Genomic DNA, 12,309 nt, shown 5'->3' on the forward strand with positions numbered 1-12,309 from the left:
GCGCTCCAGCGCACCAGGTCGCCTGACGTGCACGAGGGGCCTTAAAACTACCGCACCCACAATGCCTTGCGGCACCGAGGGCCCGCCGTCGTGCTTAGCTGTCCGAGGCAGTGCCTGTATGCGCTCCTGAAAGAATGCGCGTAGCGAAGCCGCTCGGGTCCTTCCCCCTCTCTGCAGCAGGCCAGTGGGGAGGTTCTTTTTTTTCCCTTTCTCTTACTCTCCCGGCCTTACCCGTTAAGACTGAAACAGGCTGATGCTTGTTGGCCTCCCCTGCCCTAGCCCCTCGTGAGGCCCCTTGACCTCTGGCCCAAGATGGCGGCGCCCAGGGCGTAGCTCTCGCTGAGGTGAACCACAGCCAGACGGCCGGCGGCATGTCGAAACTAAGCCGGGTCTCTCGAAGCCTCAGGAAGCCCGAGGCCGGCGGCGTGATCCGGACCATCGTGCGGGCCGGCCAGGCCATGTCCGGGCCCCCCCTGGGCCCTATCTTGGGTCAGGTGCGCTCCTGGCCGGAGCCCGGCGCGGGGCGCCGGAGGGCCGGGATGGTCGCGGAGCCGCGTGCACGCTTCCAGCCCGCGTGTTGGCCTCCGCAGCAGGCCGTGGGGGGGACACACAAAGAAGTCTGTGGCGCAGAGAGCGGGAGTCGAGTGTGGGTGGAGGAGAGGGGCCGCGTGGGCGCGGCCGGCCCCGCTGACCGCCGTGTTGCTCCCGCAGCGAGGCGTCTCCATCAACCAGTTCTGCAAGGAGTTCAACGAGAAGACCAAGGACATCAAAGAAGGCATCCCCCTGCCCACGAAGATCCTGGTGAAGCCCGACAGGACGTTTGAAATCAAGATCGGCCAGCCCACCGTGTCCTACTTCCTGAAGGCGGCCGCGGGCATCGAGAAGGGAGCGCGGCGGCCAGGTGAGGGCCGGGGCGGGCGCCCGGGAGGAGCCGGCGGCCAGCGCCTGAGCGCGCGTGCCCCTTGCTCCCAGGGCAGGAGGTGGCGGGCCTGGTGACCCTGAAGCACGTGTATGAGATCGCGCTGGTGAAAGCCAAGGACGACGCCTTCGCCCTGCTGGACGTCCCGCTGTCCTCCGTCGTCCGCTCCATCATCGGCTCTGCGCGGTCACTGGGCATCCGCGTGGTCAAAGAGTGAGTGCGGAGGGGGCCTCTCGGGTTCTGGGGGGGGGGGGGGGCGGTGCACCTGTTGCGTGTTAGGTGTCGTCCTGGATGTGGGACGCGGCTTAGGCGGGGGCAGCGCTGCTTGGCCCACGTCCGTGTGGCGGCCGCGCGGACCCACGGGTGCGTGTTGGGGCCGGGGTCACCAGAGCAGCCAGGAGGGTTGCTGGCTGGGCGTGGAGTGTCCGTGAGGGGAGGGGCTACATCTGAGCAGAAGCCGGGAAGAGACCGAGGGCTGGGGCAGACGGTCCAAGGACGGAGATCTCCGTGGAGTCGGGAAGGGCGGGGGGCCTGGGTGCAGAGCCCCCGGGCAGGGTGGGAGGGTGTGGACCCGAGGCCGACAGGAGGGAGGCCTGCTCCTCGGCTTCAGGTGAGCTCAGGGAGTTGGGGGTGTCGGGCCCAGGCGGGGGCGGGCCGGGGAGTAGGAGCCCTGCGTGTCCTCTGCCGCCGAGTCAGGCCCCACCCGCGGCTCACGGTCGCTTCCCGGAAGCGCGGGCGCAGCCTGGGGCAGAGGGGGACCGGGCCTTGCTCACGTCTTAGCTTTTGCTGGGACGCAGGGATGAGTAAGCCCGGTCCTCTGGGGGAGACACAGGCACAGCCCCCCCGGCTTCCTGGGGCACAGGGCGAGGCCGGCTAAACTGGACTGGAGCCCGGCTGGGTAGCGATTTAGTGAGAGGATAAAAGGCCGCGGGCGGCTTTTCTGGCCGAGGGAGTGCGGAAGCTGGGGGCCGAGCAGCTGGACTCTGACACGGGGACACGGGCCCCGAGAACCGGGTGGCAGCTGCTCACCACCCGTCCACCCGTCTGTCTGCCTGTCCACCTTCTGTCCGTCCATCTGCCTGCCTGTCCATTCATCCGTCTGCCTGTCTGTCTCTGTCCGTCCGTCTGCCTGCCTGCCCATCCGTCTGTCCATCTGTCTGCCTGCCTGCCTGTCCATCCGTCTCCGTCCGTCCGTCTGCCTGTCTGTGCGTCTCTATCTGTCCATCTGTCTGCCTGCCTGCCCGTCTATCTGTCCATCCGTCCGTCTGCCTGTCTGTGCGTCTCTGTCTATCCGTCCACCCGTCTGTCTGCCTGCCTGCCCATCTATCTGTCTGTCTGTCCGTCTGTGCGTTTCTGTCTGCCTGCCTGCCTGTCCGTCCGTCTCTGTCCGTCCGTCTGCCTGCCTGCCCGTCTATCTGTCCGTCCGTCCGTCTGCCTGTCTGTGCGTCTCTGTCTATCTGTCTGTCTGTCCGTCTGTCCATCTCTCCATCCGTCTGTCCGTCCGTCTGTCTCTCTCCACCTGCAGCCTCAGTGCCGAGGAGCTGGCGGCCTTCCAGAAGGAGCGAGCCGCGTTCCTGGCTGCCCAGAAGGAGGCGGATTTGGCAGCCCAGGCAGAGGCCGCCAAGAAGTGACCCGGCCTCGCACACCCACAGTTCTGAGGCAAACGGCTGGGGCGGGGCCTGTGCCGAGGGGGAGGAAGGGCGACCGCGCCACCCTCATTGTGACTCTCCTGACTGGATTATGTATTTCTACGCTCATGGCTGCGTCAGGCCTGAATAAATGTCTCTGTCACCATTCTCAGCCTCTGTCTTGGGACCCAGGGAGGCAGCCCTGGGGTGGGCAGGGGTCTTCACGCGGCTCCTGGGACACAAACCGAGGCTCAGCCGGCAGAGTGGTTTGGCCCACGCCTTAGCTCATTTTCTGTTCCTGTAACAAAATCCCTGGGACTAAACACCACCGAGAGAAAAGGTTATTTGGCACACGATCCGGGTAAGTGGAGGGTCCAACAGCATGGCGCTGGCGTCCAGTGAGGCCCCCGAGCGTCACCTGTGGCAGAGAAGCAGCAAAGGGAGTCATGGGCAGGGGGAAGGGGCCGAGCGTGTGGGGCAGCCTTGCCTGATGGTGGCCGACTCCCTCCTGTGTGCCCGCCTGTCCCGTGAGCCAGCACCGATGGCAGAGCCCTGTGACCGCATTGCCTGCCAGCTCAGCACCTCCACACGGGGACCCTGGGGACATTCAAGCTACACCCAGACCACAGTGCCCAGGCTCCGAACAGGTGCAGAACCCAGACCCGATGACCTGAAAGCTTTGGCTCTTACCCTTCCCCTCGGTGAGGGCCATGGGCGCTGGCGTGAGGCCTGCTGCACGTCTCCACCTCCGGGGGACTTGGCCACCTCAGCAGAAACAGGCCCGGGGCTGCTGCTGGCCCCTCACGGCACTCGCGTCAGATGTTTGCTGGATGTGAACTGCTGTGAGGGTCACGGCTGCAGACCAGCAGAAGCGTCAGTGGGGACCGGCCGGAGGCAGAAGCCCGGGGGAGCCCTGGGCCGCATGCTCTCCCCGCTATGCAGACACCAGATTTCTGTGCACTCAGAAGAGCAGGGCTGTTAGGAGTGAGCCGGGTGACCGGCGTCTGTTACCGGCGCAGCACTTCTGCATGTGCCGAGAGCAGCTGCACGGCATGGAGGAGACCTAGAAGAAAACTAAAAAGGGGCTGGCGTTGTGGCAGGGCAGATTAAGCCACCACTTGTGCCGCCGGCTTCCCCATGTGGGCACCAGCTTGAGTCCTGGCTGCTCCGCTTCTGATCCGGCTCCCTGCTCACGCACCTGGAAAGCAGTGGAGGATGGCCGAGTACTTGGGCCCCTGCACCCACATGGCAGACCTGGGTGGAGTTCTAAGCTCTTGGCTTTGGCCTAGCTCAGCCCTGGCCGTTGGCAGCCTGAATGGGAATGAGCCAGCAGGTGGAAGATCTCTCTCTCTCTCCCTCTCTTTCTGGAACTCTGTCTTGAAAATAAATAAGTCTTAAAAAAAGAAAGAAAAGGAGGTCACAGGCCCTACTGCCATTCATGGATAAGGAACTGCACAAAACACCAGGAGCTGGGGACCACTGGACAAGCTTGGGGTCTGCCCACCACGAGAGCGAACCAGCTGCACGTGGCGGAATTGTGACGCGCGAGGGATGCTCCGTTTCTGCGTGCCTCCTCCACCCCGGAGCATTGCACTTCCCTGCTTATTTATTTATTTGACAGGCAGAATTATAGAGAGAAAGAGATCGTCCATCTACAAGTTCACTCCAAACTGCTGTAACTGCCGGAGCTTCTTCCGGGTCTTCCATGTGGGTGGCAGGGGCCCAAGCACTTGGGCCGTCTTCTGCTGCTTTCCCAGATGCGTTAGCAGGAGCTGGATCAGAAGTGGAGCAGCCAGGACTCGAACCGGTGCCATAGGGGGTGCCGGCATTGCAGGCGGCAGCTTTACCCACTACGCCACAGCGACCCCCCACCCCACCTCCACTTCTTAACCACGGCCTCCTCTGTCACTGGTTTCCCCCAGGTGCACTTGGCGTGCAGTGGTCCCAGCTGTTTGGGTCCAGATCCCAGCTCCATGCTCCCTCGCTGTGTCCTCTTGGCCAAGGTCCCTAACCATGCCTTGGCCCCCTCCTCTGTCCAGTAGGGGGATGGTGCTCACCTCAGCAGGCTGTGAAGATCAAGTGAATTCAGGCGTGCGAGGCTGGCGTGTTGCAAGTCCTCAGTGCGTGGCGGCCGTTCTTCCTGGGTCACGTTCTGAAGCCCAAGTGCACACTCGAGTATCGGTAAAAACAAGGGGCTTCTTGGACGCCTCCCTCTAGCAGTGACCTGCGTCTGCTTTCCTCCGCTGTGAGCCCTGAAGGAGCTGGGCCCACACTCGCCTTCGCCTCCCACGCTGCAGCTGCTGAGGCCTGCGTCTTACACACACACCTGCGCCAGTCTCTCCCGCCTAGATTTGGTGTGGAGCATCCTTGGTTGTTTGAAAGAATTAGAGAAAGAGAGAGGTCTTCCTTCCGCCGGTTCACTCCCCAACTGGCCGCAATGACCTGAACTGTGCCGATCCAAAGCCAGGAGCCAGGAGCTTCTTCTGGGTCTCCCATGAGGGTGCGGGGGCCCAAGGACTGGGCCATCTTCCACAGCTTTCCCAGGCCATAGCAGAGAGCTGGGTCGGAGAGGAGCAGCCGGGACTCGAACTGGCGTCCATATGGGATGGCGGCACTGCAGGCGGAGCTTGACCTGCTATGCCACAGCGCTGGCCCCTGGATGTCATTATATAACAGCATTCATTGACATCGTAGCCTCTCCAAGTGGTCCAGAAAGATCCCCACCTCCCCGCCTACTCTGTGCCAGGGTTGGTCCATGTCACCAACAGGAAATGTCTGAAGTGTGAATGTGTGACTTCTGAGGTTAGGTTGTACCACATACTGCCAGGGCTGTTGCTGTGGCGTAGTGGGTAAGGCTGCTACCGGCAGTGCCAGCATCCCACATGGGCACTGGTTCAAGTCCCGGCAGCTTCACTTCCAGTCCAGCTCCCAGTTGATGCACCTGGGAAAGCAGTGGAAGATGGTCCAAGTCCTTGGGCCCCTGCACCCACGTGGGAGACCCGGAAGAAGCTCCTGGCTCCTGGCTTCAGGTCGGCTCAGCTTCGGCTGTTGTGGCCATTTGGATGATGAACCAACAGGTGAAAGGCCTCTCTCTACCTCTGCCTCCCTGTAACTCTGCCTTTCAAATAAAAATAAAAAAGATACGGCCACTTCCACCCCACAGCCCCCTCCCCATCACGCGTACTCCCTGGCAAACACTGGTGGGTTCTCATCTCTAACAACCTGGCCTCTGCTCTCACTTCCAGAGTGAGTGAAACTGCAGTGTGTGTCCTCGCGAGTTTTCCTCGCTCAGCTTAAGGACTCTGAGATCCCTCCAAGTCGCTGATGTGTATCAACAGTTCATTCCCAACTCCCTTTTTAAAAAAAGGATTTATTTATTTGAAAGGAGTGGGGAGAGAGAGAGAGAGAGAGAGAGAGAGAGAGAGAGAGAATCTTCCCTCTGCTGTTTCATCCCCCAAATAGCCGCAATGGCTGAGCCAGGCCAAAACCAGAACTCCACCCGGGTCTCCCGCGCGGGTGCAGGGGCCCAGGCCCTCGGGCCGTCTTCCACTGCCTTCCCAGGTGCATTAACGGAGGAGAATCAGAAGTGGAGCAGCCAGGACCTGAACCAGCCCTCAGATGGGATGTGGCCGCTAAACCTGGGCTGTAGCGCCAGCCCCCTGGTCGTTCCTGTCACTACGTGCTGGTTTCCCTGGTGTGGACCTACTCATCTGTTCATTCACCCAGTGGTATTCCCACTTTGGGGATATTACAAATAAAGCTGTCGTGAGCATTCTTGAAAGTTGCGGTTTTCATTACCTACGAGGGATGAACACCCGGAGTGTAATTTCTGGGTCATATGTAAGTAAGTATTTAATGTTTTAAGAAGCTTTACAATCATTTTTCAGAGTAGCTGCATCATTTTAAATTCTCACCAGCGACATACGAGTGATCCAGTTTCTCTGCATCCTTGCCAGCACTTGATATTCTATTTTTAAGTTGTTCTTATAAGTGATGTACCACTGTGGCCTCAATTTGTGTTTCTATTTATTTGAAAGTTACAATCAGAGAGAGAGAGAGAGAGAGAGAGAGAGAGAGAAGGAGAGAAATCTTCCATCTGCTGGCTCACTTCCCAAATGGCTGCAATGGCCAGAGCTATGCCGATCCAAAGCCAGGAGCCAAGACCTTCCTCCAGGTCTCCCACGTGGGTGCAGGGATCCAAGCACTTGGGCCATCTTCCACTGCCTGCCCAGGCCACAGCAGAGAGCTGGATCGGGAGAGGAGCAGCCGGGACTAGAACTGGCGCCCACATGGGATGCCGGGACTGCAGGCTGGGTCTTTAACCTGCCACACCACAGCGCCAGCCCCATTCTCTATTTTCTTTAACATTAATCATAGAACAGGACCCCGCCTCCCAGGGCCAGCCACGCCCTCTGGGCAGGACCCCGCCTCCCAGGGCCCTCGGGCCGCTTACACGGCTTCGAGGGGCATCGTCCGGCACCTGCCGTGGGCCCGGGACCCAGCTTCGCACCGTGGCGGCCACTCGGCCCCTCCAACCCGAGTTGAACTCAGTGAACCCGCGGGCAGAAGACCTGTCTGTGTCCCGCTCTCTGTAACTCCACCTTTTAAATAAGTAATAAATCTCACAAAGCAGGAAAAAAAAACATTAATCACAGTCAGTTTCAAATCCCAATTGGCTGCAACATCCCGGGCCGGGCCAGGCCAAAGCTGGGAGTGGGGGACTCCATCCAGGTCTCCACATGGGTGGCAGGGGCCCAGTCACTCGGGCCATAATCCTTCCAGGTTAGACCAGAACGCCGGAGCCGGAACTCAAGCCAGCGCTCCGGGGTGAGGCAGGGGCATCCCCAGCAGTGGCTTAGCCCGCTGCACTGTGATGCCCAGCTCTGCTGGTTCCTTTGCTCTGATTATCAGTGACCTTCACCTCTCCCCGCCAGGTTCTGGTACACTTTGCACGTTGGGCGTTGTGTATAGGGAGCCGGAGTAGCCTCCCTCGTCCAGTGCGGGACGGGGCGAGGGAGTGACCATCTCGTTCCCAGCAAGCATTCGCCTGAGTCAGGCTGAGTTGTGACTACATGAAGATCGACCCACCTCTCCGCGTCCCCTTTCCCTCCGGGGGCTTGGCGAGTCTCTCTTCAGCCCTGGACGGCTCTGGGATCCGCTTCTGCCTCTCCGAGGCTTTGAGCTTAGCATTCGTCCCGGTGCACCACTGAAACCAGGCAAACGCCTTTGGAGGGGAGGTTGGCCGTGAGTTTGTGGTCCAGGGACGAGGGTTCCTGCAGGCTCTGCCTCTGGGTGACTTTCTCGCTCAGCACCATGGAAGGAAGTGAGACTCTACTTTACCAGTTAGCCTTCATCCCCGCTCCCAGACTCCCCCGCATTCCACAACCTGGTGACTCTTCCGTGGGGGAACAGGCCGTGCCCCCGCGCCAGCTCCCTACAGCAGCCCCCATGAGCACCTCAAACCCCACCCCCAGCAGAGGCTGCAGGGCATCCGGCTCTGCCGCTTCTGGACTCCAGTTCCTCTGGTCCTGGTTGTTTCCGCAGCTCCAGGATGCCCGTGCAAGCTGAATTCAGCAATGTGACCACAGCACGCAACTCAACCGCACGCGGCACGGCAGTGTCTGTACGGAAGAGACGCTGGCAACTTTTGCTTCAAATACTGACGGCTTAGCCAGCGCTGCGGCTCACTAGGCTAATCCTCCGCCTCGCGGCGCCGGCACACCGGGTTCTAGTCCTGGTCGGGGCGCCGGATTCTGTCCCGGTTGCCCCTCTTCCAGGCCAGCTCTCTGCTGTGGCCAGGGAGTGCAGTGGAGGATGGCCCAGGTGCTTGGGCCCTGCACCCCATGGGAGACCAGGAGAAGCACCTGGCTCCTGGCTCCTGGCTTCGGATCAGCGCGGTGCGCCGGCCGCAGCGCGCCGGCCACGGCGGCCATTGGAGGGTGAACCAACGGCAAAGGAAGACCCTTGTCTCTCTCTCTCTCTCTCTCACTGTCCACTCTGCCTGTAAAAAAAAAAACGGCGGCTCATGACACGCTTCCGTCACACTGGGAGGGCGTGTTCCCTTCCTTCAAGGTCACTAACACAGAAGATAACATTGCGGATGGTGCGTTTCCCCTAAAGCTCGGCCTATTACATGCTATGTGTTATATGTTATATTACATGTTATGTGTTATGTATCATGCTACTGTGCTCCATTAAGACAGCCGGCTCACAGGCAGGCAGTTTGCAGACTACAGGAGCCGCAGCTGTGGTGTGGTGCTGGCTAAGCCTCCACCTGCGGTGCCAGCATCCCGCGCGGGCAGCCGGTTTGTGTCCTGGCTGCTGCTCCTCCTTCAATCCAGCTCTCTGCTGTGGCCTGGGAAGGCAGTGGAGGATGACCCAAGTGCTTGGCCCCTGCACCCACGTGGGAGACCTGGAGGAAGCTCCTGGCCCCTGGCTTTGGACTGGACCAGTGCTGGCAGCTGCAGTTATCTGGGAAGGGATCCAGCGGGTGGAAAATCTCTCTCTCTCTCTGTAACTCTTTCAAAATGAATAAATCAATCTTTATCTTAAAAAAAAAAGTCAGGGGCTGGTGCTGTGGCGTAGCAGGTAAAGCCGCCCCTGCAGTGCCGGCATCCCATGTGGGCTCCAGTTCAAGTCCCGGCTGCTCCATTTCCAATCCGGCTCTCTGCTATGGTCTGGGAAAGCAGTAGAAGATGGCCCAAGTCCTTGGGTCCCTGCACCCACGTGGGAGACCTGGAAGAAGCCCCTGGCTCCTGGCTTCGGATCGGCTCAGCTCTGGCCTGTGCAGTCAATGGTGAGTGAACCAGCGGATGGAAGACCTCTCTCTCTCTCTCTCTCTCTCTCTCTCTCTCTCTGCCTCTCTTCTCTCTGTGTAACTCTGACTCTCAAATAAACAAATCTTTTTTTAAAAAATAAAAATATGTCAGATAAGGCTCTCACATACATTGGCTGTTCTAATTCTCCATTTTTTCAATTAAGTCTTGAATGCCTAGAAGCTTCTTTTTTTTTTTTTTTTTAGAATCTGCTTTACCACTTTTACAGTTTCGTGCTCTCTGCAGGTATTGTTAAGTGTGTAATTTGTTCCTTGAATCTTGAAATGTGCGACTGTTTTCCAGTCAGCGGCTGACTGACCCCACAGTGACGTCTGCACCCCTCGGCTGTTCACGCTCGTGCTGTCTCCTGGCTTCCCGAGCTCCTGTTGTCTTTGGTTGTGTTCTGCCTTTGACAATATTTTAAAAACTTTATTTATATGAAAGGCAGAGAGACAAAGAGGGGGGTAGCAGCAGAGAGACAGAGAGATCTCCCATCTGCTGGTTCACTTCCCAAACGGTCACGACAGCCAGGGCTGGGCCAAGCCAAAGCCAGGAGCCAGGAGCTCCACACGGGTGGCAGGGGCCCGAGTCCTTGGGCCATGCTTTCTGCCTTGTCAGGTGCATTGGCGAGAGTGCAGGTTGGATGCAGAGCAGCTGGGCTCAAGCCGGCCCTCTGATCTGGGATGCCGGGGTTGCAAGTGGTGGCCCAGCCCTGCGCCGCCGCGCCAGCCCCGTCCACAGCTTGGCTGCGCTGCCCTCACCCAGGGAGGCTCCGACCCGGTCTGCAGGCGCCGAGACTCAGCTCATCGCGTCTCAGGTGTTTTTCAACTAAACAGCAGCTCTTCACTCGGGTACTAAACTTAGAAGTCCCCTCTCTCCAAATCCGTCAGCAAACTCTGTCAGTTCTGTCTCTGAAGTATTCCAGATCTGTGTGGCTTACCTCCAGGGCACCTGCTAAAGGCACTCTGGGGCCACCTCCCCACCTCCTGCCAGGGCTGGGGCGTGAGCAGGACCGGCCCCTCCGCGACCCCTGCCGACTCCTCCAGGGACTTCCTACCGAGCGTGGCATGAAATCTAAGTTCTTATCGGGGCCCAAAGGCCCTGGGTCGTCTTCCTTTCCTCCAAATACCCCCCCTTTTTTAGAGATTTATTTATTTGAAAGGCAGAGTTACGGACAGAGAAGGAGAGGTAGAGAGAGAGAGGGGTCTTCCATCCGCTGGTTCACTCCCCAATCGGCCGCAAGGGCTGGAGCTGTGCTGATCTGAAGCCAGGAGCGTCTGCCGGCCCCTCTTCCCCTTTCTTAACTCCCAGGTCACAGTTCCATGTCACCTCCTTAGAGAGGCTTTCTGACCCCTCGCTCGAAATTAGAGCCCACCCCCGCCCCCGGCGCGCTGGCGTTCTGCTCACGCTGCTCTCTTTTAGACGATTTATTTTGCTTTTGGTTATATCTCCCCGCGTGAGCTCCGAGCCCAGGGCGCAGCACCCAGGACAGCTCCTGGCCCGTGCAGATGTCGCTCTGTTCAGCATGTGAAGAAATGACTCCAAAACAGCCCTTTCTCGTATATCCTGACCCCAGGGCAGCGATGTGGGTGATGGTGGCCCGGGCCGGGGAGTCAGATCGGGCTGCAGCAGCCACTGGGCAGGTCTTGTCCTTTCCCACGGAGCCACGGCCGGAATGGAACAGACGCAGTCCCCTCTCTGTCCAGCAGGTGGCGCCACGAGCTCTCCAGATTTCTCTGCCCGCCTGGCTGGTCCACCAGCACTCTCCCCACCACCAAATCCCAGAGAGCGGCTGATTTGGAGCCACTTTGCGATCTTTTCAATGTTTATTTTTATTGTCCAAAGAGACATTTTATTTTAGGATAGATTTAGGAAAGTCGGGAAGATCGTCGGAGCCCCCGGGCCCCACATACACAGCCCCAGCATCCTACACTCAGAGGGTCCCCTCGTCACAACGGTTACCGTTCACCAACGTCCGTGCTTTCTCCGGCGCTAGGGATGGAGCAGAAGCAAGACCGTATCTTCCTGGAGGTGAGGCCCAAGTTTGTCCAAGTTTAGGAACAGATGTGTGAAGATGGCCAGAGACAAGACCTGTCCTCTTGTTCACCTAATGCCCCATCCAAGGCAGGAAAGGGGTCACAGGCCCTCAGGGGTGTCTCCCTTCCCGTGGGGCCCACTGAATGGTATGGCCCTGAGCTGGAGGAAGGTCCGGGGGATTTCTCAGTACCACATTCCAGACCCTATATTTCACTAATGCAAGATTGGAGCCCGGAAGTTCCTCCCCTTCTTTGAGAAAGAAATTTCCTTGGTGGCACAATGGGTTAAGCTGCCATCTGCAACGCCGACATCCCATATGAGTGCTGGTTCGAGTCCCAGCTGCTCCATTTTCAATCCAGCTCCCTGTTAACACACCTGGATAAAGCAGCAGAGGATGGCCCTAGTGTTTGGGCCCCTGCCACCCACGTGGGAGACCTGGAAGGAGCTCCTGGCTCCTGGCTTCAGCCTGACCCAGCCCTGGCCGTTGCAGTCATTTGGGGAGTGAATCGGCAGGTGGAAGATCTCTCTCCCTCTCCTCTGTAGCTCTGCCTTTCAAACAAAGAAATACATCCTTTAAAAAGGCACAGGAAACCTCCTCTAAGCCTGCAGGGTCACCGTGAAGTCTGTTGCCTTCTTCTTGCACCCCCGCAAGTCCTATCCACATCTTGGGGAGCCCAGGGCCGTCTTTGCCAGCCCTGCATCCCCTGTGAAGACCCTGGGGCTCAGGTCCCACCCCGCCAGCCACTGCTGGAGGTGGGATTGGAATCCAGGTCTTGGTCTGTCTTCATTTGCATCGTACTCTGGGCCTGTTGGGCACTCAAGCTTGGAGGAAGACAGCGTTTGGGGGAACTTTCTTTTCTCAATCCCATGAGCTCCACCTCACAGACATGGAGGGCCCGAAAAGAGGGGG

At 59.1% G+C, this 12,309-nt stretch overlaps 1 protein-coding gene across 1 annotated transcript; it reads left to right on the forward strand.

Annotated features, from left to right (window-relative positions):
- Positions 1-279: 279 nt before the first annotated feature.
- Positions 280-2,713, forward strand: MRPL11 (mitochondrial ribosomal protein L11). The gene is made up of 4 exons (XM_002709252.5): positions 280-494; positions 712-901; positions 973-1,132; positions 2,445-2,713. Exons 1-4 carry the CDS (start codon positions 372-374, stop codon positions 2,548-2,550), a joined length of 579 nt encoding a protein of 192 aa, XP_002709298.1. The 5' UTR covers positions 280-371; the 3' UTR covers positions 2,551-2,713.
- Positions 2,714-12,309: the final 9,596 nt, after the last annotated feature.

The sequence above is a fragment of the Oryctolagus cuniculus genome, chromosome 1, assembly GCF_964237555.1.
Source record: "Oryctolagus cuniculus chromosome 1, mOryCun1.1, whole genome shotgun sequence".
NCBI lineage: Eukaryota > Metazoa > Chordata > Mammalia > Lagomorpha > Leporidae > Oryctolagus > Oryctolagus cuniculus.